General features: G+C 44.7%; 2 protein-coding genes across 6 annotated transcripts in view; both read right to left on the bottom strand.

Moving 5' to 3' along the window:
- Positions 1 to 3,609, bottom strand: part of LOC106609352 (neuroepithelial cell-transforming gene 1 protein-like) — a 36,575-nt gene extending 32,966 nt beyond the window's left edge. Inside the window, exon 1 of the mRNA XM_014208104.2 lies at positions 3,355 to 3,609. Within this exon, the coding sequence (XP_014063579.1) occupies positions 3,355 to 3,497 (143 nt within the window). The 5' untranslated portion in view covers positions 3,498 to 3,609. The remainder of the gene's footprint in view (positions 1 to 3,354) is intronic.
- A 384-nt stretch (positions 3,610 to 3,993) lies between these two features.
- Positions 3,994 to 22,794, bottom strand: LOC106609351 (uncharacterized). 5 transcript variants are annotated; one of them, XM_014208093.2, is made up of 7 exons: positions 7,624 to 8,058; positions 7,434 to 7,522; positions 7,120 to 7,217; positions 6,568 to 6,792; positions 6,325 to 6,428; positions 6,110 to 6,195; positions 3,994 to 4,296 (listed from the first exon to the last, which is right to left on the bottom strand). In XM_014208093.2, the coding sequence occupies exons 1-7, from the start codon at positions 7,635 to 7,637 to the stop codon at positions 4,112 to 4,114; spliced, it is 801 nt and encodes a 266-aa protein (XP_014063568.1). In that variant the 5' UTR covers positions 7,638 to 8,058; the 3' UTR covers positions 3,994 to 4,111. The 5 variants fall into 5 exon arrangements, with proteins under 5 accessions (XP_014063568.1, XP_014063571.1, XP_014063575.1 ...); XM_014208096.2 differs by lacking the exons at positions 7,120 to 7,217; positions 7,434 to 7,522; positions 7,624 to 8,058 and adding exons at positions 19,055 to 19,142; positions 21,529 to 22,794; XM_014208100.2 differs by lacking the exons at positions 7,120 to 7,217; positions 7,624 to 8,058 and adding an exon at positions 8,678 to 10,186.
- Positions 22,795 to 27,359: the final 4,565 nt, after the last annotated feature.

The raw sequence follows: 27,359 nt of genomic DNA, 5'->3' as shown, positions 1-27,359 counted from the left end.
CGGTAGGGATGGTGTTCTTCGGCTTGCAAGCCTCCCCCTTTTCCTCCAAACATAACGATGGTCATTATGGCCAAACAATTTCTATTTTTGTTTCATCAGACCAGAGGACATTTCTCCAAAAAGTACAATCTTTGTCCCCATGTGCTGTTGTAAACCGTAGTCTGGCTTTTTTATGGCGGTTTTGGAGCAGTGGCTTCTTCCTTGCTGAGCGGCCTTTCGGGTTATGTTGACATAGGACTTGTTATACTGTGAATATATACTGCTCAAAAAAATAAAGGGAAGACTTAAACAACACAATGTAACTCCAAGTCAATCACACTTCTGTGAAATCAAACTGTCCACTTAGGAAGCAACACTGATTGACAATACATTTCACATGCTGTTGTGCAAATGGAATAGACAACAGGTGGAAATTATAGGCAATAAGCAAGACACCCCCAATAAAGGAGTGGTTCTGCAGGGGGTGACCCCAGACCACTTCTCAGTTCCTATGCTTCCTGGCTGATGTTTTGGTCACTTTTGAATGCTGGCGGTGTTTTCACTCTAGTGGTAGCATGAGACGGTGTCTACAACCCACACAAGTGGCTCAGGTAGTGCAGCTCATCCAGGATGGCACATCAATGCGAGCTGTGGCAAGAAGGTTTGCTGTGTCTGTCAGCGTAGTGTCCAGAGCATGGAGGCGCTACCAGGAGACAGGCCAGTACATCAGGAGACGTGGAGGAGGCCGTAGGAGGGCAACAACCCAGCAGCAGGACCGCTACCTCCGCCTTTGTGCAAGGAGGAGCAGGAGGAGCACTGCCAGAGCCCTGCAAAATGACCTCCAGCAGGCCACAAATGTGCATGTGTCTGCTCAAACGGTCAGAAACAGACTCCACGAGGGTGGGATGAGGGTCCGACGTCCACAGGTGGGGGTTGTGCTTACAGCCCAACACCGTGCAGGACGTTTGGCATTTGCCAGAGAACACCAAGATTGGGAAATTCGCCACTGGCGCCTTGTGCTCTTCACAGATGAAAGCAGGTTCACACTGAGCACGTGACAGACGTGACAGTCTGGAGACGCCGTGGAGAACGTTCTGCTGCCTGCAACATCCTCCAGCATGACCGGTTTGGCGGTGGGTCAGTCATGGTGTGGGGTGGCATTTCTTTGGGGGGGCCGCACAGCCCTCCATGTGCTCACCAGAGATAGCCTGACTGTCATTAGGTACCGAGATGAGATCCTCAGACCCCTTGTGAGACCATATGCTGGTGCGGTTGGCCCTGGGTTCCTCCTAATGCAAGACAATGCTAGACCTCATGTGGCTGGAGTGTGTCAGCAGTTCCTGCAAGAGGAAGGCATTGATGCTATGGACTGGCCCGCCCGTTCTCCAGACCTGAATCCAATTGAGCACATCTGGGACATCATGTCTCGCTCCATCCACCAACGCCACGTTGCACCACAGACTGTCCAGGAGTTGGCGGATGCTTTAGTCCAGGTCTGGGAGGAGATCCCTCAGGAGACCATCCGCCACCTCATCAGGAGCATGCCCAGGCGTTGTAGGGAGGTCATACAGGCACGTGGAGGCCACACACACTACTGAGCCTCATTTTGACTTGTTTTAAGGACATTACATCAAAGTTGGATCAGCCTGTAGTGTGGTTTTCCACTTTAATTTTGAGTGTGACTCCAAATCCAGACCTCCATGGGTTGATAAATTGGATTTCCATTGATTATTTGTGTGTGATTTTGTTGTCAGCACATTCAACTATGTAAAGAAAAAAGTATTTAATAAGATTATTTATTTCATTCAGATCTAGGATGTGTTGTTTAAGTGTTCCCTTTATTTTTTTGAGCAGTGTAGATACTTTTGTACCCGTTTCCTCCAGCATCTTCACAAGGTCCTTTGCTGTTGTTCTGGGATTGATTTGCACTTTTCGCACCAAAGTACGTTCATCTCTAGGAGACAGAACGCATCTCCATCCTGAGCGGTATGACGGCTGCGTGGTCCCATGGTGTTTATACTTGCGTACTATTGTTTGTACAGAAGAATGTGGTACCTTCAGGCATTTGGAAATTGCTCCCAAGGATGAACCAGACTTGTGGAGGTCTACAATTTGTTTTGTCTGTCTTGGCTGATTTCTTTTGATTTGCCCATGATGTCAAGCAAAGAAGCACTGAGTTTGAAGGTAGGCCTTGAAATACATCCACAGGTACACCTCCAATTGACTCAAATGATGTCAATTAGCCTATCAGAAGCTTCTAAAGCCATGACATTTTCTGGAATTTTACAAGCTGTTTAAAGGTCATAGTCAACTTAGTGTATGTAAACTTCTGACCCACTGGAATTGTGATACAGTGAATTATAAATTAAATTATCTTTCTGTAAACAATTGTTGGAAAAACGACTTGTGTCATGCACAAAGTAGATGTCCTAACCGACTTGCCAAAACTATAGTTTTCTAACATGAAATTTGTGGAGTGGTTGAAAAACGAGTTTTAAGGACTCCAACCTGAGTGTATGCAAACTTCTGACTTCAACTAATATATAAAATCAAATTGTATAATTGCGTTTTATGACAGCATTTTGCAAAACAGCTACCCCCTTCGCTCCAAAATTAATGGTTTTATGGAAGATGACAAAGCCATTTAGTGTTAACTCAAGTTAAGTCAAAGGTAGGCCAGTGGTTTCCATCTGTGGTGAAGTTTTCCATAAATTAATACTTGTGTGACAAATCCAACAAAACCAGCCATGGGGGGGGGGATTAAGCAATAAGGCCTGAGGAGGTGTGGTAAGGGCTAGTTCTTATGCACAACGCAATGCGGAGTGCCTGGATACAGGCCCTAGCTGTGGTATATTGGCCCCCGAGCTGCCTTATTGCTATTATAAACTGGTTACCAACTAAATTAGAGCAGTAAAAATATATGTTTTGTCATACCCATGGTATACGGTCTGATATACCACGGCTGTCAGCCAATCAGCATTCAGGGCTCGAACCACAGGTTTATAATAAGATATTAATGTTCTAGACACGTTTCAATAAGGGAATGTTCTACTAACTCCAACACCAAAACAAATGCATATTGGTTCTCAGGAGGTTTTTGCAAACATATGTAGAATGTTAAACATCAGAGGAACATTACAGGTAACATGAAAACGTCCCCTCTCCCTAGATTTGTTAGCTGGGATGTGTAACAATGACTACGTGCTCGAACTATAACCTCAGCCAGCCACATGCTAGCCATTGAATCAAACATTCAACTGACGTTACAGAACGTAACATTAGCTATCTACATAATGTTAACACCATATAAATAGTTTACACATTTCTATTCGTTTCATAGCGTGCATTCAAAAGTTCAGGCAGCGTTTGTCTCACCTTGATTTGGTATTGTTATTGCACTCGCCGAACGTCTCATCATCGATGGAGAACTTCCTCTTCTTGTTTACCTTTCTCTTCGGTCTGTCATTCTGTTTCTCTGGTATTGAACTTTGGACCTGTGCTTCATTGGTTTCCTCCATTTGAAATGCAGAACCAGAAATCAATGTTGAAGGTGAGAATAATAGCTAACTATTTATAAAAAAAAATAATAAGAACAGTAGACGGATGTTTGAAATTCTTTGAATATGGCGGAAATCCGAGCAATGACCAATAAGGAGAGACCTGAGGTTTTAGTTGCTAGGATATATGGTTAAATGGGCGGGTCATACCGTAAACAGACGACTCTGGGCGGGGCCAGCCCCTCTATTAACAATTGGGAATGCTGTAGTACAATGACCTCGCTTCTATTATCAGCACAAAACAACAACCCTTTGACCCAATTTTCCTGTTATGTTAAGCATTCAAAATGTAACGGGTACTCTGAGTTGTCAGGGAAAATGTATGGAGTAAAAAATATTTTCTTTAGGAATGTAGTGAAGTAAAAGTTTAATATAAATATTAAAGTAAAGTACAGATTCCCCCAAAACTTCTTAAGTAGTGCTTTAAAGTACACACACACACACACATGTCCCAAAAGTAATTTAAACCATAAAGCATTTATTGCTGAATTTCAACACATAGTTGGCAAACCGCTCCAAATATAGAGGGCAAACAGCTATTGCGTGCATGCATTGAAAGGTCCAGGCATCAGATATCATGGCGGCAGTTCACAGCTGTTGGTCACGTTCCAGTAGGCGGTCTGTCCATAGCGGAACGCCCCCTGTCCTGGTGCTGTTACTGTGACTGCAGTCTCCAGCAGGGCCGAGAGAGTGAGGGGCTCACACAGTTCACTACACTGATCTTTGACCTCAGTGCTCTGGGTCAGATCTAGGGCAGTACCTAGATACAGACACACACACACACACAAAATATTTATATCATTGTAATCATCATCATCACCAAAATCAATGGCTTGTGCGTGTCATGAAATACCTTCTTTTAAAAAAAATGTTTTTAAATTATTTATTACAAAAAACACAAGGAAGGGGTAACATTAAAGTATTATAACATGAAGGACAAACAATACAGCATCAAGACACTATCAAACATGTATCAGTCTTTCCGCAACAGAGCCATCCTTATGTGTGAGGGTGCGTGTGCATGATAGTGATATAAAATATATGTCATAGTTTCCTTTTTCATGATCACAGTCTTGTGAAACCCGAACCCTCCAAGATCGCCCCACAGTTCCCCAATAGCTGTCCCTCAACCATTCGAGACCCCTCCCACAGTCCCCCTGGAAGAAAAAAAAAAGAAAAACAATATTTTCCATTCCCCACCCCCAAGAGTCCCCCAATACACCAACAACCAAGAGAATGAACTAAAGAGAAAAAAGGAAAAGACAGAAGAAAACAGCAAACAACAATGCATTTAAAAAATAAATTAAAAAAAACATTTAAAACAAAGGACAACTGTATATGTTTGTGTGCATGTCTGGCACTATTACATGTATGTGTGTGTTCTTGTATGTGTTTATTTGAATGAGAGTGTGTGTATATGCATGTGTACAAACACCTGCAGGGCATCAGCCTCAGGCAAACCGGCATTAGTTGTAAAAACACTGCCACTTAGTGTCATTCAAATGTACTTTTATTATCTTTTATTTTGACTCTTTTTTTTCCTTTATCTTTTGACCATCATTCTCTCTCACACACAGCAACTCCACTCCCACTTGTCTCCAATTCCACATACCAACCCTCAGCTTCCCTCAGCCCATCCCTTCCATCTCTGCTGGCCACCCACTTCGGGTTTCTACGCAACACATATCTTTCAACTATGCTATGATGTTTAACGTACAATTTCAATCTATCTAATCGAATAGAAACTACAGATTGCGTGTTGAAGATAAATACTTTTACTAAGAGTATTAGTATATTAGTAATTGACTGACCCGGTCTCTCCAGATCTCCTAACAGTACTATTTCTAGGGTCAATTTTAGATCAATGCTATGCATTTTCAGCCATTCCTGAACCTGAGACCAGAAACAGGCTACCTGAGGGCAATACCAAAATAAATGGTCTATTGATTCTGTATCCTCACAACAAAATCTGCAGAGTTTCGATGATTTTATGCCCCAAATATTCAATATTTTGTTGGTGGCAAGAATTCTATATAATAATTTTAGCTGAAAAGCACGAAGTCTTGAATCTTGCGTTGTTTTATATATCAACTCATACACCCTGTACCATGGAATTGGTACATCAAAAATCTCTTCCCAACTATTTTGCAATCTGTATGGCACAGTTGTCAACATCCTGGTCCTCGAATGAAACTGGTATACTTTCCTATTTATGCTATTTTTATTCCTCTGCCAGTTTTGATCCTTTATATTGGGCAGACAGACCAGTTCCCTACCTCCTCCCGCTGCCACTCGCCTCCTCCATTTTTGGGGCAATGCTGTAATCAATTGGTTTTACTCTTGGATTGAGCAGACCTTCTCGTACAATTCTGATAACTACATGAAGGACATAACTCTACCATTACAATTTACAATATAATTTAAGAACAAAATACCATTTTCAATTTTTCATAAATACAGGTATTTTATCAACCAGCACATTTGAGTTCAGCCATATTTGTTGTAATATTTGTTCTATCTTTTCAGGGGGATGAAATTGAAATTGTAGCCAGCTCTGCAATACAATGAAATACCTTCTTGCCAGTTGTCCCGGTCTGAAAACGATGACCTATCCTCAGAGAACTGCACACAGAGACTTGTTTGCACCCATGATGGAGCTCTGTGGGAACACAAAGTACTGCCATTCATCAACATCCCTAACTATACATGGTAATGGAGAAAAATATGATGTTTCAAATGATTTGTGACAACAACTCAAGACCACTCAACTCTTTCCCAGCACACCCACCTGCTGCTCCGCTTGCTGCCATCTCTTCTCATCCCAGATGGCAATTTAAGAGGATGTTTCAGAGGAGGCAAACCACTCTGACGACCCCGAATGGCTTCAAGCCTCTGAGGGAACAGCCAATTGATCAATTTAAGAGCATTCAATATTCAATATTCAAGATTTCCACATTACTCTTGGTTTATGATCAGTCAGGCTTGGGGGTTTTGCTCAACATCACATTATTTTTTTGAAATGACCTCTTACCTTGGCGGGGTCGGGGGGGTTGCCTGCCAGGTATTTGGTGGGGCTGTCACCCTCCTTCAGGTTATGGAGGTCAGGCAGGGGGTTGTTGGCTATGAGTAAGGCTGTCCTGTCCAGGTTGGCCTCTGAGGCCTTGAACATGAGCGTCACTCGATTCTTATGGCGGCTAGACTTCCCTTGCCCCTGAACCTCCAGCAGCTTCTGACACTCCATCCTGTCATTAAACGCCTGAGATAGGGAGAGAGAGAGAGACCGAGAGAGACCGAGAGAGAGAGAGACCGAGAGAGAGAGAGACAGAGAGAGAGACCGAGAAAGAAGAAAGAAAGAAAGAAAGAAAGAAAGAAAGAAAGAAAGAAAGAAAGAAAGAAAGAAAGAGCAGAAATCTAATCTAAGCAAGTATCTAGAAATCTACTTGTTGGTTTTTCATTCATGACTGTTTTTATAGACAACAGAGTTTGCATTGGTTGAATGTCTTATAAAGATGACACAGGTCATGGTTGGTAACGGTGTGTGACATTGTGACAGGATGTGTTCTGTGTGTAGTATCAGGGAAACCTTGATCACTGAGGGCCCGCCAATGGCTGTCTCCATTATAGCCAGTTTGGACTCAGACTCCTCCCTAAGAATGTTCCAGATCTCTTTGGAATCAAGGACTGTTACAGACATATTGAAAATATGTCAAACGTCATCGACTTCAACACACAATACTGCTCATTAGTACTGTAGTCAGCCTACTGTAGTCTGCCTACTGTATCAAGGATAGCAGCAATGTTGCAAAACCCAGATACAGATACAAATGTGATGGTTGGTATTGTGTTTCAGAGCATGAACTCGGTCATATATTTGCATTATTAGAATGACTCTCTCACCTTTTGCTTTCTGATAGATCTCACGGGCCTTTGGAGCAATAATCTCATCCTTATTCACTGGCTGGAGGAAAGCCTTATTCCCTAAAGCCCTGTAAATCAATGCATGGACCATCTCACTACAGCCAATTCATATTGCAAACAATAAGCATTATAATAACAAAATCAAATAATTTATCAAATAAAACCGTACTTTTTAGCCTGCATGGAGGATTCAAAAACAAGTTGCTACAATGAGAATACTGACATTGTGATTCAGAGGCTTAAGTGAAAGTAGTTCCATCATATTTAGAATGCAACAGTGCATTCTACAGGTCTTTGGGTGATGTCATAGTGTACTATAGAACTATAATATAGAACTTTGCACTGTTGATGAAACACCGCCAAAGTTGTGTGTTGTGACATCGAACCAATAATATGCTAGGTTGAAGATACCCAGGTTAGAAGGATTTCTAATATCCCATAAAGCTTTGCGTAAATGTGGAAGATTTCTAAACAAACAGACCAGCGATGCTAGTTGCTAACATTCGCAGAGTACGACCCTGCCTCACACAGGAAGCGGCGCAGGTCCTAATCCAGGCACTTGTCATCTCCCGTCTGGATTACTGCAACTCGCTGTTGGCTGGGCTCCCTGCCTGTGCCATTAAACCCCTACAACTCATCCAGAACGCCGCAGCCCGTCTGGTGTTCAACCTTCCCAAGTTCTCTCACGTCACCCCGCTCCTCCGCTATCTCCGCTACAAGACCATGGTGATTGCCTACGGAGCTGTGAAGGGAACGGCACCTCCATACCTTCAGGCTCTGATCAGGCCCTACACCCAAACAAGGGCACTGCGTTCATCCACCTCTGGCCTGCTGGCCCCCCTACCTTTGAGGAAGCACAGTTCCCGCTCAGCCCAGTCAAAACTGTTCGCTGCTCTGGCACCCCAATGGTGGAACAAGCTCCCTCACGACGCCAGGACAGCGGAGTCAATCACCACCTTCCGGAGACACCTGAAACCCCACCACTTTAAGGAATACCTAGGATAGGATAAAGTAATCCTTCTAACCCCCCTTAAAAGATTTAGATGCACTATTGTAAAGTGGTTGTTCCACTGGATATCATAAGGTGAATGCACCAATTTGTAAGTCGCTCTGGATAAGAGCGTCTGCTAAATGACTTAAATGTAAATGTAGTTATCAACTAGAATAAACATGAATCTGTTTAATTTCAAAAGCTTACGCACATGAATACAACTTGTCCTTACCTATTTTGTCTTCAACCTAGCCAATACGGGCTCCACAGGAGGCTGGTGAGGGGAGGATGGCTCATAATAGCACAGGTTTGATGTGTTTCATACCATTCATTCCATTCCAGCAATTACAATGAGCCTGTCCTCCCCAATTAGGGTACCACCTGCCGCCTGTGAAAAGATCACGTATGGGTTTTGAAACACCCATACAATCAGGAGATGGGTAACACACTGGGAGCATTGATGTCTGTTTGCATTTGACTCATATAAGACCATCAAGGTGAAAGGAAAAGAGTACTACTGCAGTGCCTAGGCCCCATTAAGATGCAAGGACAACTAGGCCCCATTAAAACCCCATTGATTTCAGGGAAATAGCTCATTACGGAATAATGGCAGGTTTTAAAATAATGATATAAGTTGAAATTACATAGTATCTCAGCTAATAATCATGTACACAGAATGACCTCTGGTCAAACCTGTTCGTCTGTAGGATTTGAATGTGGAGAGGCAATTATTTTTCTTCCTTCGCCTCCTCCTCTTCCTCTCCCAGTTCAACTGCATTCTCTGGGATGGTCTCCAAGTTCAACCATGATCATGTTCATACTACCATGCTAACTACCATCAATGCCATCGCCCTATCCACAACACCTTTATCTACACCTAACAACACACTATATGAATAGATGCCAGTTGTGCACTGCATGTCTTGTCAGACCCGGAGAGTGACATGGTAACACAGGCGACAGAGACACCGAGCAGAGATAAGATAAACTTCCACAACTTTAAAATCTTATTGAGAACATCAGGCTTCCTTGGAACTCATTCATCCACATTACAGAACAGGAACTTTCCTGGTTTAAGATTCTGTACTCAATAGACTTCTGTGGTTCTGTGCAGTGTCTAGCACAAGTCCTGCAATAAAATGCCTTTCCTGTTTCCATTGTCATGTTATAAAGTAAGTGTTGGATTGTGTTGAGTGCTTCTAGATATAACAGTGACTGAATCTGTTATGAGAGAGGGTATTGTGAAATGACTTGTTATGATCCCTTGAGCTCGGATAGGTTTTATACCTAGCAGAACAGGGTTATATAGTTCACATGCAGGTTCAGAACCACGGACACAAATATAATAACATGCACACAGGAAAAAGTAAGATATCAATTCAGTTTAATTGAACATTTATTCAATAAATACTTTAAAACTGTCCCACTGGAAATGAACTCCCGTCCAACTCATTTCGATTCCAGGATCTGTAGAGCAGAACCCTGTGACACGTACAATATGAACATTCATCCAATTCATTTCCTGTCTGCTTGACTGTAGCGTTGACATGTAGACATCGTGAAGACATCGAGGCATTGATCCCCAGTTATTATAACCGATTTCAAATGGTGCTAGAAGGCTGTAAGGGGCTCTAAACACCAGAAGAAATCAGTCATCCTTTAAAGGGGCAAGAGAGAGGATGGCTCAAGTAGACTGACACTACCAGAGGCCCAGTGCTGTTCTCCTGTCACCAAGAACACTGATTTCAAATGGTGCTAGACACTGGGAACATTAATCTAAACCACCATGTGAAACCAGCCTCTGGGGGAAGACTTTCCCTGCCGGACAATAGGGATGCAGTGGACGCGCAGCAGTAGCAAAGATTTTGGAGGATACTTTGCTTATTTCTCTCTGGCTGTAATGACAAGTAGAAACTCTGTGCAGCAGTTGTGACATGGATGACAAGTAGATTTACAAAGACAGTCCACTCATTTGGCTCAGCATTTTCATGATTAACCTTACCTAAACACAAACACAATAACTATCCGTATAAAGTCATCTGTCAGTACAGAAAGTGATCGTGACAGTGCTTTGCTTTTGCCGGAAGTCATTCTGATGAATGTCGTTGCCATGGTAGCCCAGCTATGAGGACAGCTGAAGGGTGACATCATCCTCCACACTTCAGACACTACCCCTCTTAACAGAAGAGCTGTGAAGAACTGCAGTAACCTTATACAAACAATATCATATCTTTAGATACTATTATCTTCACGTCAACATAAAGAAAACATAACACATTACAATATTAGACAGTATAGGACAATGATACAATTTTGTATGCACAATTCATTACAACAATCATTATCTATCAACAACTGTAAGAAATACGTCACAGTTATTTGGTTGTGACAACATCTAACCAGTCTACTAGTCTTCTATTCTGGAACTCATCCAACAAACAGGAACACAATGTTACTCACCTACCCACCTAACTGTTGTTCTCAAAGCTCAGCAACCGCTCTGCCTGAGAGTGAGTGTGTGTGTAAGTGTGTGTTTGGGCAAACACTCCACATCCATGAGTAACCAAACCAACTACTCTCACAGCCACTAAACACTAGCCGTGTTATCTTACCTGTTTTACAGTGCTTGCCTCATAGCCTTCCTTATTGTGTCCTGCAGGTATCTATGGACACGGCAGGGCACAGGCTGCTGTCCATGTGACAGGGTGACACCGCTCTGCACCTCCCCAAACCATATTTCTATTTACAATGTGGCTAGTGTTGACGATGACATCATGACCACACACAAACACACACACACACACACACACACACGCGTGTTTCACGTAGAGCATGGCAGGCAGCACACACACCTGTGTATCCCACCTGATCTTCTTCATATCACATTCAGGTGGAGGAATGTACAGTGAGTGAACAGATCGCAGCTGGGGTGTTCAGTGTCGGAAAAAAACGACTGGGACACAAAGAGCTCTGTGCTGTGTGACTATGAGAACCGAGCCAAAACACTTACGTAACCATGGCATCGCCATAACAACACAGCTTAATAGCTGTTGGTCCCAGAGGTTCTCACAGTTAATCACAGGTGTCTGAATGCTGGGTGTTGGATAACCTATAATGGCCATATAGCATAGTGTAAGTCAGAGCATGTTGTAAAGAAGGAAAACACAGTTGGATGGAACAGTATCATCACCACGTGACACTTTTATACAATCCTGCCTTTGGACACCAGGGGGCAGCATAACATCTCATAAACCACACCATACGTAGTCACCCACCAGCACCAGTCCGTGGCATGGTAGGGAGAGGAAAGAGAGAAGCCAACCTCAAACCTAACAACAACAACACCCTGTGGGATGAATGAATAAGTAAGAGACACATTTCATCTCTACCGCTCTCTTTCTCTCCCCCCCCCATGTGAAAGGAGCCCTTGTGGAGCGTTGGCCGTTGCGCTCTCCCAGGAAGTGACATGCAGAGACAGAGACTCCCACACACCGGCCCGGCAGGCCCTAGCTGCCGCGGGTGACGGTGATGTCACTCAGGGTTTCAAAAAGATCAAGAGAGAGCAAGAAAGAGAGAGAGTGACGGTGGTGTGTTTATATAACAGCGTGGAGGGGGGTGGTGGGGTCATTTTCCTGAAAATGATATGAGATTCCTTTTTCAGGGAGAGGCCGGCCTATTCCGATGCTGGGTAGATTAGCATCTTTCTTTTGTCCAAACTTGTATGGGCACATCTGCCTTGCGGAGCACCTATTTCATAAGATTAGACTTAATCTTATACACATCCAAAAAAGTGACAGGAGGTTATTCATTTGTTAGTTTCAGAAAAGGGTGGAAACGGTGTGCGCTGCAAGTCGTCCACTCTGAGTTTCAAACACACATAAAACGCCTCACACAAGAGGAGGAGACAGACAGACGGAGCTCTGTGGATGTGGGGGGGCTCCGAGAGGGTCGGCTGTGGTCAAGGTGCATAAGAGGAGGATGAAGGATGAAGGAGATGGGGGATGATGGAGGGTTGACACTGATGGACAGGATGTTCTCATCATTACACAGGAAGAATTACTCACTGCTTGTATGATAATCAGACGACAAGGTTACCCCTCCTGCCGGATATGGCATTACCTACGGTTTTGTGTGTGTGTGTGTGTGTGTGTGTGTGTGTGTGTGTGTGTGTGTGTGTGTGTCTATACGTGTGGAAGGGTAAAGGGACTATGAGTCGTCAGTCAGAGCATCTTTCCCACCTTCATGACAACACATCTAATATAATGCAAATCAGTCATTTGATAAATGTGACTCACTATAGCAGAATAGAGAGGATAAACTGCTGAGGTGTTAAAACACTGAGTCATCCAGAGCTTTATGAGGCCTGATGACTGACTCCTCTCTAAGTTCTCCTGTCTTCAACAGGCAGCACGTCAAACCCCTCTATCCCCCTGGGACTACATCATCACTGACCTGAGCGTATCCTTCATTCCTGTAAAGATAGCATCTGAGCCATTATATTGACATAACTGTTCTAGGAACTGTGTAGCGGAATGCAGTGCTGAAGAGGCTCAAAGGAGTGACTGGCATTTCATCAGAGACAGTGATTAATACCTTCAGACTACTGATTAATACCTTCCCTCCTAGTCTTTTCAGAACCCCTGGAAACTCTGGCTTTTAAGTCCCTTAATTGGATTCCTGATCAAGAAAGTCAATGGAAATTCAATGGAAAGTCAATGGAAGAAGCTAAAGACTGCAGCACTGTCAAAGCCCCTGTGCTGTACAGTATGTGAACCGTGACAGATGACGCCACACGTTCAGTACAGATGTGGTGATAAGGCATTAAACTGGATGATGGGGCCATTCTCTGAGGGCCATTCCTGGAGTTAACCAATAAAGACCCTACATTACTGGATAAGTGTCTCTGTCAGTAACTCTTTCCAGATAATGCGGTTAAGCCTAGCGTGTATCGCTGGGCTCATGTGTGTGTTAATGTGCATTAGCGCGCGAGCGCTAGCTGCGCTATGGGTTCATGCATGGGCCATGTAGAGTAATAGGCTGTACTGATGGCAGGTATTAGCCCCTTGTGTGTTTGGAGCTATGCTAATGGAAGATCAGTCTGATAAAGGGAGAACAGAACATTCATCATGGTTGTGGAGTAAGTGGGGGCTTTTAATCAAATACTATCTAACAAGCATCTATGCAGTAAGCTAGGAATACAGTACAGTGCCAGACACTTGAATGCCACACATACACACGAAAATAAGCCCACGTCATAAGACACGATTTAAGAGTTCCTGGCTTTTCAGAACACAAACAAGGCAGGCTGACATTTCTCCATAACCCTCCGAAGTATTTTTCCACTGTCAGAGAAAAAAAGGACAATAACAAGTTTGTCTCCTAGCTTTCTAGAGAATCTTAAACATCTGGCTTTGTTTGGATCCAGTTCCGGGAACGGGACGAACTTTGGTCCACTTTCTGTGCCACTGCAAGCCGGGAGGACACGTCTTTCACGGAAACAGATAAACAATCTTAACAGCCTAATTGGAGGAGGGTTAAAAAATAGCCCTTGTTTTTCTGCGGATGAGAATGAAAGGCTCTGGAAATGTGCGAGAGGGAAAAACAGAGGCTCTCTTCACCTCCGGCTCAGGAGCAGGCTGCCAGGAAGCCAGAGAGAGAGGGGGGGGGGGGGGTGCAGGCAGAGTTAGCCCAAGCCAGGTAGAGGGGGTGTGTTGTGGGGCTCTGGGTGACTTGTGTGACCCCCAGAGGGGGTGGATGACGGCAGGGTGAGTCACTAAACCCGGATGACGGGTGGTAGCAGAGATTATGAGGCAGTCAGGGCCGCTGTGATCTGCCTCCTGTTTATCTCCACACCTCCCAACTGACAGGGTGTGTGTTTGTGTGTGTGTATTGCAAGAGAGGGGAAAGGGGGGAACCATCACGCTCCTTGGAATTAAGCTGAGACAAAACTCACACATTTTGACAAAGTGGTTCATGTTTACAGTAAACAAATTATACACAGATATGATATCGTAATTTGCTCACTGTGTTGTCGCAGATAATTTTTCAGTGCAACAGGAAATGTAAATTGTAGTGTATTCAAGGTTTAAAAGGGCTTCTTAAGTTTGTCATTTCCACTTTAAATTGTCAGACTTAATAAAAAAACATTTATTTAATGAATCAACCCCTACAAAAATGTCCATTAATTACAATCCACATAATACTTCACATTTCCTGTTGCTGCAGGATTATTTTTCAGTACATTCTTAGTCTCTGACAAACATCTACCACAGCAAACTGAGGACTGTTATTTTCTTACTAAAGCCCTAAAATCCATTTGAGATGAGACACATTTGCTTTTAATTTTGACACAGTTCTCTACAGCCCACAAACACTGAGTCACAACAACACTCAAAATATCAGGAAGCAGAATGTCTGTCAACATGGCGGCAAATAACAAAAACTCCACACACACACACACACACACACACACACACACACACACACACACACACACACACACACACACACACACACACACACACACACACACACACACACACACACACACACACACACACACAGAGTCCTTGGCCCATCGCCAAGGCAACTTCCCAAAAAGAGAGCTCCTTTTTACCGTAAACTCATTTTCCAGGAAACCCCAGCCGGCTTCAACAGCAGCCACGCTATGACTGTACAACATTGTTTATCAAGAGAGAAATCTTCAGGTTCAGACATCTGATCTGATAGTACTGTGTAGGCGTGTGTTTGAGTGAGTGGGGAATGGTTGATGATTAGGCTACAACTTTATGTCACGTTCTCCAGAGAAGAATATATCGTTGGATATGCAGATGGAATATGAGCCAACTATTTCTGACCCCCCCCCCTCCCCATCTCCTCTCTCTCATCTCCTCTCTCTCAGGTGAATGCCAGCACCATAGCGGTTCTCCTCAAAGACGCCCAGTGTTTGCTTGCTGGGTCACGGCCAGTCCAAAGCCCTCTGAGTCTGAGCACTTCTGTCTTCCACCTCTAGAATCAATGACAGTACATCTGAAGAGCATTCCTCAGGCTCCTCTCCTTCCCTACAAATCATTCCTCAGGCTCCTCTCCTTCCCTACAAATCATTCCTCAGGCTCCTCTCCTTCCCTACAAATCATTCCTCAGGCTCCTCTCCTTCCCTACAAATCATTCCTCAGGCTCCTCTCCTCTCCTGACATGCGTTTTTCTGGATTTTTTTGTTGTTATTCTGTCTCTCACTGTTCAAATAAACCTACCATTAAAATTATAGACTGATCATTTCTTTGTCAGTGGGCAAACGTACAAAATCAGCAGGGGATCAAATACTTTTTCCCTCACTGTACGTGGCTCCCAGCATATGATAAGCTTTGTCATAATATCATCTTTATCTGATTATTCAGTTTTTAGTGCACTGTAAGGACTATATAGGGCCACTCCTCTACTGGTCATTAGAGTGCACAGGTAGTGTGACGCAGGTAATCTCAGCAAAAAAAGAAACGTCCTCTTACTGTCAACTGCATTTATTTTCAGCAAACTTAACATGTAAATATTTGTATGAACATAAAAAGATTCAACAACTGAGACATAAACTAGACAAGTTCCACAGACATGTGAATAACAGAAATGGAATAATGTGTCCCTGAACAAAGGGGGGGGTCAAGATCAAAAGTAACAGTCAGTATCTGGTGTGGCCACCAGCTGCATTAAGTACTGCAGTGCATCTCCTCCTCACAGACTGCACCAGATTAGGTTCTTGCTGTGAGATGTTACACCACTCTTCTACCAAGGCACCTGCAAGTTCCAAGATATTTCTGGGGGGAATGGCCCTAGCCCTCACCCTCCGATCCAACAGGTCCCAGACGTGCTCAATGGGATTGAGATCCGGGCTCTTTGCTGGCCATGGTAGAACACTGACATTCGTGTCTTGCAGGAAATCACGCACAGAACGAGCAGTATGGCTGGTGGCATTGTCATGCTGGAGGGTCATGTCAGGATGAGCCTGCAGAAAGGGTACCACATGAGGGAGGAGGATGTCTTCCTTGTAACGTACAGCGTTGAGATTGCCTGCAATGACAACAAGCTCAGTCCGATGATGCTGTGTCACACCACTCCAGACCATGATGGATCCTCCACATCAATCCCGCTCCAGAGTACAGGCCTCGGTGTAACGCTCATTCCTTCGACGATAAACGCGAATCCGCCCATCAGCCCTGGTGAGACAAAACCGCGACTCGTCAGTGAAGAGCACTTTTTGCCAGTCCTGTCTGGTCCAGCGACGGTGGGTTTGTGCCCATAGGCAACGTAGTTGCCGGTGATGTCTGGTAAGGACCTGCCTTACAACAGGCCTACAAGCCCTCAGTCCAGCCTCTCTCAGCCTATTGCGGAAAGTCTGAGCACTGATGGAGGGATTGTGCGTTCCTGGTGTAACAGTTGTTGCCATCCTGTGCCTGTCCCGCAGGTGTGATGTTCGGATGTACCGATTCTGTGCAGGTGTTGTTACACGTGGTCTGCCACTGCGAGGATGATCAGCTGTCCATCCTGTCTCCCTGTAGCGCTGTCTAGGCGTCTCACAGTACGGACATTGCAATTTATTGCCCTGGCCACATATGCAGTCCTCATGCCTCCTTGCAGCATGCCTAAGGCACGTTCACACAGATAAGCAGGGACCCTGGGCATCTTTCTTTTGGTGTTTTTCAGAGTCAGTAGAAAGGCCTCTTTAGTGTCCTGGGTTTTCATAACTGTGACCTTAATTGCCTACCGTCTGTAAGCTATTAGTGTTCCACAGGTGCATGTTAATTAATTGTTTATAGTTCATTGAACAAGCATGGGAAACAGTGTTTAAACCCTTTATTTGTATTTTTATGAATTATCTTTGAAAGACAGGGTCCTGAAAAGGGGACGTTTCTTTTTTTGCTGAGTTTAGTACATGAAGCACAGGTACACGGCAGCACAACCTGGTGGTGTCATAAATGTACACACATGCTTTTCCAGTACTATAGTCATTTATCACCGCTGTTGACCTCGTCAAAAACATTTGTTACTGGGAATAACTATCACACTGCTTGTATCGATCACCACGTCTTGTGTTTACTGTGTGCTGTCTGATCAGAGAGGGAATAAGGAAAGAGGAAGCCTACTCTAAGACATGCAAACCCCTTCTTGGCAGCGAGCCAGAAGGAGAGGAGACACTCCATCATACTCAGTGTCATGTAGAACATCACGCCAGCTTCCTCATATCATAGAAGGACATAGATTCTCTAAGTATACATTAACGTATGTCATCAGCTGTGATGACGTCATCTGACTACCATAGAAGAGTGTGTCATCACTTTGAGGAGGAAAACAGTGTGGAAATATTACAGCCCATATCTATTTCCAGACTTGAGGGTATGTTCTGGAACAAAAGGCCAGAAGCACTGAGCTCCAGTCTCCCTCACAGGAATTGTCCTCAACATTCTGCCGTTGCTAAGTGACCCCTGACCCTGTTGTTGTCAAGGGAACAATGATGCTAATGGGAGCTCTGACAGAGTGATAGCTACGGAGGGGTGCGTGTGTGTGTGTGTGTGTGTGTGTGTGTGTGTGTGTGTGTGTGTGTGTGTGTGTGTGTGTGTCTATGGAACAGGCTGGCCTGGTTTCTCGCAACACTCAGGGCCTGATGTGTAGACACCCTTGGGGCCAGCCAAACAGTGACCGTGCTCCATCATGTGTGGGAGCGAGCTTCAACGCTTCCGAACTGAGAAGTCGTCCCAGGTGAATTTGACACGTAAACATGGATTACCACACATAAACACACCCGATGACATAAGCAAAACCGTTTGTTCCAAAGGAAACAAACTGTTCTGGACAACCCCACATGGAAGTGATGTCATAGTCAAATCAAGTCACTTCCTGTGCTATTCTGAGAACACTCAGTTGACGCCCACTGATGCTTTGTGTCTCTGTGTAAGGCCCACAAAAAACACTCAGAAATCATCCCCCGGAGGTGTATTTATCAGAGGGAGCATAAAAGGGAATTCCCTGTGTTTTACTGTTACAGACACCAGTATAGGAGAGGAGGGACACATAACTCATATTTACTATTCTGTTGACCTACCCTTTACCCTAACCACAGTACTGGATCCAACTTCATCCATCCATCACAACTAAACAAACACCCCCTCCCATCTCTCCCTCTCTCCCTCTCTCCCTCTCTCCCTCCCTGTATGTAACAGGTATTCATTCCACTACAACAAAGCTGTGAGACGTGGCAGAGTGTGTGTGTGCATCACCAGAGGGATGGGTCAGAGCAGGCCAGATTTGGTTACCATCCACTGACGCACATTCACACAGAGACACACACAGATGTAAACAAATACACACACCCACAAAAACGCAAACACGCATACTCTACACAATACTAACAAATAAAAACATTCAGAATGGAAATACACACACACACACACACACACACACACACACACACACACACACACACACACACACACACACACACACACACACACACACACACACACACACACACACACACACACACACACACACACACACTAATTAGTCATTAACAGGACCATGACAAACGTATGGTCTTTAGTAAATAAATAGGTTTACTCACTGTCTCCTGTGGCGTACAGTAGAGCTGTCCAGTTAGTCTGCTGACTGAATGAGGGCTGCTTGTCATATCCTCTACAGCCTCCCATTTCCTGAGAAAGCACAAGGATACCAGCCGAGTCATCAATGTGTTAGTAGCTTTGATTTTTGCGATTGCAAGAATACGATGTCTGGCTACACAAGACAAGAGGGTCAGTAGTGGGGAATATCAGAATGACCTTCCTCCATGGGTGACCCCTCCGTCCACTCCTACCTCTGTCCACCTGGGTGAGTCTGGCCTCTCTCCTGTCCTCTCCTCTCTCTCCTGCTCTACCAAACACAGAGGGTATGTCTTTCTCAGCGACCAACAAAAACTAGTAGAGAAAAGGAAGCCCACAGCCATGTTAGAAAGTATGGCACTGCTAAGTAGTGTGTGTGTGTGTGTGTGTGTGTGTGTGTGTGTGTTTGAGAGAGACACTACCTTTACTCTCTGGCACTCCCTCTCTCTCCCTCTCTCTCTCCCACACGCACACTTCATGCTCACAGGCATGGCTGCAGTGTGTGTTCCTGGGCACGGCGTGATGCCAACCACTCCACTACAGGAAGCTGGAGAGGAGCCCAGCCAAGCCAGGAGGAGGACTGGGAATACCAGGAGAAATGGGAATAGCCACAGGCTTGGGCACACCACAGGGCTGTTGACAACCAAACAGTAGAGACACCAACCAAACAGCAAAGAGGAAGTTTAAACATCCACATATTATCCACAGATTATTGTCAATCCCACCATTCAGTTCCCAAGTGTTAGCTATTCTTTAAAGAGCATAATCCCTCATAATAGGGCGGGCGATTGTTGGTCAAGTGGGGCAATTCCAATGAAGCCCCAATTTAGTCTGTCTGTGATAACAAAATGAGACGCCTGTTTCCGTGGTGATGTAGGAACAGAGGAGGGTTCCACTGGAGTGACCACGTCTCATATCTTTGTACACACTTGGCATTGTGGGAAACAGGACCCAGTTCACATGCTCTCTCTGTGGTATCCCACTTTCTCTCTCTCTCTCATATGCACACGCACACCCACACACACGCACACACGCGCACACACACAACCCCCACCAACGCAAACACAAAACACACACACACAAAAATCTCTTAAATCAACTCATGTACACATTACACATACGTAAACAACCATGCCATTGACCCTGACCTGTCTACCAACCCTGAAGTGGAGACCCAAGCTGACCTGACTTAATCTGGGCAACTCTAGAGGGGCACAAAGACAACTCCAGCCCCCTCAGCCCCCATACATCCAGCGCCATGAGAACAGGAGCTGCATTTTCAATTAGAGAGACATTATCTATGGCCATGATTACACCCCACAAACACAATGCTAAGTCTGACCAGCAGAGATAAGAGTGTGTGTGTGTGTGTGTGTGTGTGTGTGTGTGTGTGTGTGTGTGTGTGTGTGTGTGTGTGTGTGTGTGTGTGTGTGTGTGTGTGTGTGTGTGTGTGTGTGTGTGTGTGTGTATGTATATATATAGTGAATCAGCCATACTGACAGAGTGAGGCCTTTGTATTACAGCAGACACAAACACAGTAGGACAATCCAGGTGTGTTCCTCTATCATCCAAAGGATAGGGAGAAGGAAGTAGCCCCTACCTGAACTAGTCCAATATAAATCACAAACTTTGCCATGCCCTTACCTTGTATGTAAGTGTTGCTTGTGTAGATAAAGGTTTACGAGTGTGTGGGCGTTGCGGCGGATGTTAGTTCAAGGTACAGTGGTGCGTGCCACACCCACCCCTCCCAGCCATTCACACGCTGATTCCAAGAACATACGGAGGCGTGGGGAGGAGCCTCACAAAAACACAAAACAAGCTGAGTCAACAGCTATAGGTACCTCAGGTGTAGGTGTGTGTGTTTGTCTCTGTGAGATTGGTCTCAGAAACCAGAATGTTGCGCAATAAATCTGATTCAAACACGCCTTGGAATGTCTTTCCCATTCCAATGTCCCTTGGTGTCCCTTTCTAATTGATATTGGCTCCTATTTGAGTTGACCCGTTCACAGCTGTACAGTAGGTAGGTTAACTCCCTCTCTAGCCTCTCGTCTTCCACAGCAATCAGAGGAGGAAGAGATATAGATATAATACCTCTGTCATCATCAGCAAATAGACAGACTACATCATAGTTCCTTACTAATGACTAAGCACAGAGCTGCAACATATCATCACTAACCTAGCCAAAGGGTAGCCCAAAGCCAAGCTCTGGCAGTATACGAACAATGAGTTCTGAGAATAAGCGGCAGCGTTTGAATAAATCACGCGATTGAATAATCACACAATCAACTTATTAAGATCAAGATCTGAATCTCCTCTGAATCTGTCCTGACTTGCAGTAATATGTTCCGGTATGACTCCGTGTCCTTGAAACGAAAACACACTAACAAACTCCTGTTATATATTATAAACACAGAAAATTAAAATAGAAAAAGTGACCTACTGTTGCTGTGAGACTGTCAGCCACCTGCTCTCTTCACATCCTGTGTCCATTCTGAGAAAGAGAGAGAGATAGACAGAGAGAGAGAGAAGGAGAGAGAGAAAGAGAGCCAGGGAAAGAGACAGAAGGAGAGAGTAGAAATAGAGAGATAATGGGAGAGAAAGGGGAGAGAGACTGAGTGAGAGGGAACAGACAGAGAGAGAGAAAGAGAGAGAGAGAAAAACAGAGTAAGTTCCAGTGAGCTCCGGGGTGGAGGGGGTCCCTGCCTGTCTCTCTTCCCCGGCAGAGTCCCTCTAAGTCCCTGAGGCTGTGCTGCGAGAGCAGCCTGTCCTGGAGCTCTCCACTCAGCGGGTGAGTGTGTCTGTGGCGAGAGAGCGCGAGAGAGCGTGTGTGTGAAAGAGAGAGTGCGCGCGCTGCTCAGTCATACAGATCACGACCAGTCAAGTCATTCCCGCTCAGTGAGTCAACAGGCAGTGAGCCTCTCTCTCTCTCTTCCTCTCCCCCTCTTCCACTTATCCTCTTTTCTTTCCAATTCCTTCTTTCTCTGCCACTCTCCAAAACACTCTCTAAGATTCTCCCTTTACTCCTCTCTGTATATAGATGGGTTGTCTTCCTCAGTTGCAGTTCTTCTAACGCACAGCAGCCGGCACTGTTTCTGAGTGAAAACATCCTCTGACTGCCATTTGTAATGGTTAGTGTGACTGTTGTGTTGGGATTGTGTTATTGTGGTTGTGGTTATGATGGGCTGCCATTGTGTTGGAAAGCTGGGAGGGTAGAAGGGGGCAATGGAATCCTCAGTCAACAATCAAAAACAACTTATTGAAAAGATTAAACAGATTAAACAAAATGTTTTGGCTGGCCTTCAAAGGTTGTAATCTTGGTGAGAGGGAGATATCGAGAGAGAGACATCTGCTCAAACTAGATGTTAAACACCATTTCACTGGAATGGAAACACATGGAGGCACTACGTCTACATGCAAACATATATACATACACACGCGCGCGTGCGCACACACACACCAGTGGAATGCTAGGAAGTTGCCTGTGGTCCTTTCTCGTTGAGTATGCATGGTGTGTGGCCAGCGGTGTGTGTGTGTGTGTTGAGGGGTACCTCTCTGTTTCCCGCCAAAATCAATTAACCCTCACTGGTGGATTCCTCATTCCTGACTCACTTCACACTGTGCGGGAACATCTGTCTCACACACACACACACACACACACACACACACAGTCTTGTACAACTAACCTTGTGGGGACACAAAATTCAGTCCCATTTACAATCCTATTTTCCCTAACCCTTACCCTAACCTGACCCCTAACCCCAAACTTATCCCTAAACCTAACCCTAACCCCAACCCTAACCCTAAACCAAACCCTAACCCTAACCCTAAAACTAACCCTAAGCCTAATTCTAACCCTAACACTAATTCTAACCTTAACCCTAAACCCCCTAGAAATAGCATTTGAACTTGTGGGGGGACAAACAAAATGTCCCCAGTTGGTCAAAATGTTGTTCATTTACTATTCTTATGGAGACTTCTGGTCCCCACCAGTTTAGTTAAACATGTCCACATCCATGAACACATAAGTTCTCTGCATTTATGGTTCCATGACTGGACTATGAGTCACTGAGGTTTTCACTCTTGATGTTCTTCATCAGGTGCAGCAGCCAGCACTGTCTGTGTGTGTGTTTCAGTGTGTGTGTTTCAGTGTGTGTGTTTCATGTGTGTGTGTGTGTGTGTGTGTGTGTGTGTGTGTGTGTGCCACCACAGCCCCTTAACAGCCCCTGTCTTCCAGTCCATAACCCTTCACCTAGTTCTGCATCCCATCCCAAGTCACCCGATACTCTGACCCTGTCCCTCTCACTTCCCACAACCCCTCTGCCTCATACTACCTCCTTCCTCCACCTGCTTTAATCTATCCCTCCCTCCATTTAATCATTCCCTCCAAACTTCCATTCATCTGTCAAAAACAGCATCATCATACAGTACATCCTACAACTAATAGTTGGGTATGTATGTGAGGCAGAGTCGGAGTGAATGAAGTAGTGTGGTGTGTATGGCCAGTCCAAAACACACACACACACACAACATGACCTTGCAAGTTGCCCACACACATTCTTTAAGTTCTCTGGCCAGGTAAACAATTAAGTAAAGAAAGAGAAGGGTTAGAATGTGCTCACACACACACACACACACACACACACACACACACACACACACACACACACACACACACACACACACACACACACACACACACACACATGCATGCACACGCACACACACGCACACACACACACAAGCCAGAGCGCCCGAGATTGACTCAGAAATTGGACTTCTGTCCATCTCCTAACGACGTTGGGAAATGCCTTGAAAACCGTCCACTAGGGGCATGAGTGAGCGCTATTACCATCAAGTCGGCTTGGGTTTTGGTACAGCGTTGCGAATGGCGGTGGTGAAATCGAAGTCAAGTAGGCTCAGTAGCGGTGCGTGAGTAAAATCACTGGGGAAGCCAAGCCAGAAGAAAATGTCATATTACAACGTGTTGGGATAATTTAGTTGTTTGCTCTAAAACATGTTAGTTCATATGCCTTGACACATTGATATATAGGCCTAAGGCCGAGACAATAAGAAGACACAGTGGAAGAATAAATTCAACCACACCTTTGTTTCATCACAAAACTGGAGAGCAACATCTGTCCGGTGAAGTCCACAAAGCATATTGCATGTAACAAACAGTTACATAACCTACAGCATGGTCCAGCAGGTTCATGTTACCGACATTTTTGGACTATTGATTTAGAACCACGGAGAGTTACCGCAAGTCACAAAGAAAACATGAGCTGCCTCCACTATTCCAGCACCATTTCATCTTCAACATTTCAACATCATCAAATCACCTCTGCTTAATCAATACAGTGACAACTAAAAGACCAAAAACAATTCAGTCCAATTAATGTAAGCTAAAAATGATGTGGCTGTCCATGGTACTGATGTGTGTGTGTGTGTGTGTGTGTGTGTGTGTGTGTGTGTGTGTGTGTGTGTGTGTGTGTGTGTGTGTGTTTGCAAGTAGAATAAAATATTGACTCCCCCTACTTGTGGAGAAACACCAATGGCATCCTCCTTTCTTTCATGTTGCCAAAACAGTCTATGACCCTGGTTAAAATGCTTGCTCAATAACCTAACTTCCTTTCATGGGCAACGTTAGCTAGTTAACATTAGCCTTCTACATCTAGCTACATATTGAACTTCCATCCTCTCAGGCCAGGGGCACAAAAATGTATGAATTTATAGTTGGATCAGAATCGCAGTTATAATCATTGGTGAGTACGGAGAATTAAGTCCAAATCCCTATCTCCATCCATGGCTAATTTAGGAAAGGGACAATTTTAGCTAGCCACTGGAGGACAACAACAACGAGATGCAACAAATTAAGATTTTTCTGTCAATGTCGTTTGGCTTTTGATGTGATGTGATTGGTGTAAAGCCAACTCCAACCTGGCTTCCCTTGACAGGTGCGCCAGGACCATTCACAGTTGAGCTTGCTCAGTTTAGCTCAATGCTGATTGGCTACTATTTATAATTTTTTTATTAAGAGAGGCCAAATGCTCGCTGGCTTCCCTTGCATTCAATGTATGGGCGGCAACAATATCTTACTCTTTTTGACCAGACAGCTTCAGATAGATGGGCTACACATACAGAGACAGAGGGGCGCTATTTTGCTCGCTCGGATGCATAAAGCCTCCTCCAAACTGAAAGAAAATTATGAAACACAGAGACTAAATATTTCATTATCTTGTTTTTTTCTTGGTACATTTTTTGGGGAAAGCCTGGCTTCCCTTGGCATCCATGGATACATGCCACGGAGTAGGCTTGGATTTTGCTAGGGAGCTGCGGACAGGGGTGGTGAATGGACGTAATTCCATGACTGCGGATCCAACCTTATCCCAAACCTTAACCCTTAACTTTGACATTTGCGGTATGAAGCAACTTCGAAATGTTATGTTTGGAGAAACAGAATGATACTGAGCAGAAGGAGGAATCTAGATTGTCAAAACCACTTAGAAATGTGACATTTGGAGCAACATGAGGTCTTGTTACACACACACGCACACACACACACACACACACACACACTAGTGACCAAAAATAACCTCCGTCAACACCCACCCCACAAACATAAAGCCTTCAACTTTGACAACGAATACATATCATGTACAGAACCCAATCAACCACATATTTTTACATTTTAGTCATTTAGCAGACGCTCTTACCCAGAGCAACTTACAGTAGTGAATACATACATTTCACTTCATGCATTTTTTTTTTTTAAATTCTTTTTTTGTACTGGCCCCCCGTGGGAATCGAACCCACAACCCTGGCGTTGCACACACCATGCTGGCGTTGCAAACACCATGCTCTACCAACTGAGCCACAGGGAAGACATATACCCCTAAGCACATACAAACACATAAACACACACCTTTATGCAAACACATCAGTTACTGTACGTTACATACACAAAATGTGCACAACAATTCAACATTCATCACCATACAACAACACTGTGGACGGGATCAAGAGGAAAACTTCTGCCTTCCTGATTACAGTACATCTTCAATATAACCTTTGATCTCCTTCTAGATATTCCACTCAAGGCCATAGAGGGAGAGGGACAGACAGAGAGCGACAAATAGAGAGAGACAAACAGAGAGTGACAAACAGAAAGAGACAAACAGAGAGAGACAAATAGAGAGAGACAAACAGAGAGAGAAAGAAAGATAGAGAGAGAGCTCCTTATATAAGTTTTGTGTTATAAGGACATCATCTCTTTATTGCCTGTCCTTGCTGATAAATCTTCAACAAGCCTCTCACTCCCAGCAAAGAGGCGGGGAGAGATTTTACATAAACATCACTTAACAGTAAACACACACAAACACTCTCTCTCTCCCCCTCTCTCTTTCCCTCTCCGAGGCTGGACTGGGTGAGAGGGGCTAAACACTGGGTTTCGTAATGCCAGCCAGAGCAAATCTCACACATTGTTAGCAGCACACACATTGTGATGAGTCACATACAGCCTTGTTAGAGCTGCTGGGTCCAACAACCCAATGAGTACCTTTCCATGCCCACTCCCTCCACTCCCCCCCTCATATGGAGGAAATGAACCCCTATGGACAGCTTCCACACTCATTTGTGGCAGTGACACACAAATACACACACATGCACAGAGACAGGCACGCATGCACACACAGACGAACACAAACACCCAGGCACACACACAGAGCCGCATCCTGAGTCCATCACTACCAGGAGATCCTGGATCAATAACAAAGCAGGGGGGGTCAATTACTGGAAACGGAGACATACAGTAACATGACAACGTTAAGTATACAGTATGTCCATATGTTGACCGAACCTTATATAAAATCATCCTCTAACCCAGCCCTACCACACACAGCCATACTGCCATCTCCATCCTCTAACCCAGCCCTACCACACACAGCCAGCCCTACCACACACAGCCATTTCTCTCCGGGGGACGGAGAGAAAGAAAGAGAGATAGAAAGATAGAGTGTGTTATATTAGTATGAGCGATAGTGTCACCAGTCAATCCCTGACACATTCCCCTGATAATCCACCAGTCAATCCCTGACACATTCCCCTGATAATCCACCAGTCAAACCCTGACACATTTCCCTGATAATCCACCAGTCAATCCCTGACACATTCCCCTGATAATCCACCAGTCAATCCCTGACACATTCCCCTGATAATCCACCAGTCAATCCCTGACACATTCCCCTGATCATCCACCAGTCAATCCCTAGCACA

Source organism: Salmo salar, chromosome ssa07 (genome assembly GCF_905237065.1).
Source record: "Salmo salar chromosome ssa07, Ssal_v3.1, whole genome shotgun sequence".
In the NCBI taxonomy this organism is placed as follows: Eukaryota; Metazoa; Chordata; class Actinopteri; order Salmoniformes; family Salmonidae; genus Salmo; species Salmo salar.
Note: the sequence above shows the minus strand (reverse complement) of the source record. Positions and strands in the feature narration are given on the sequence as shown.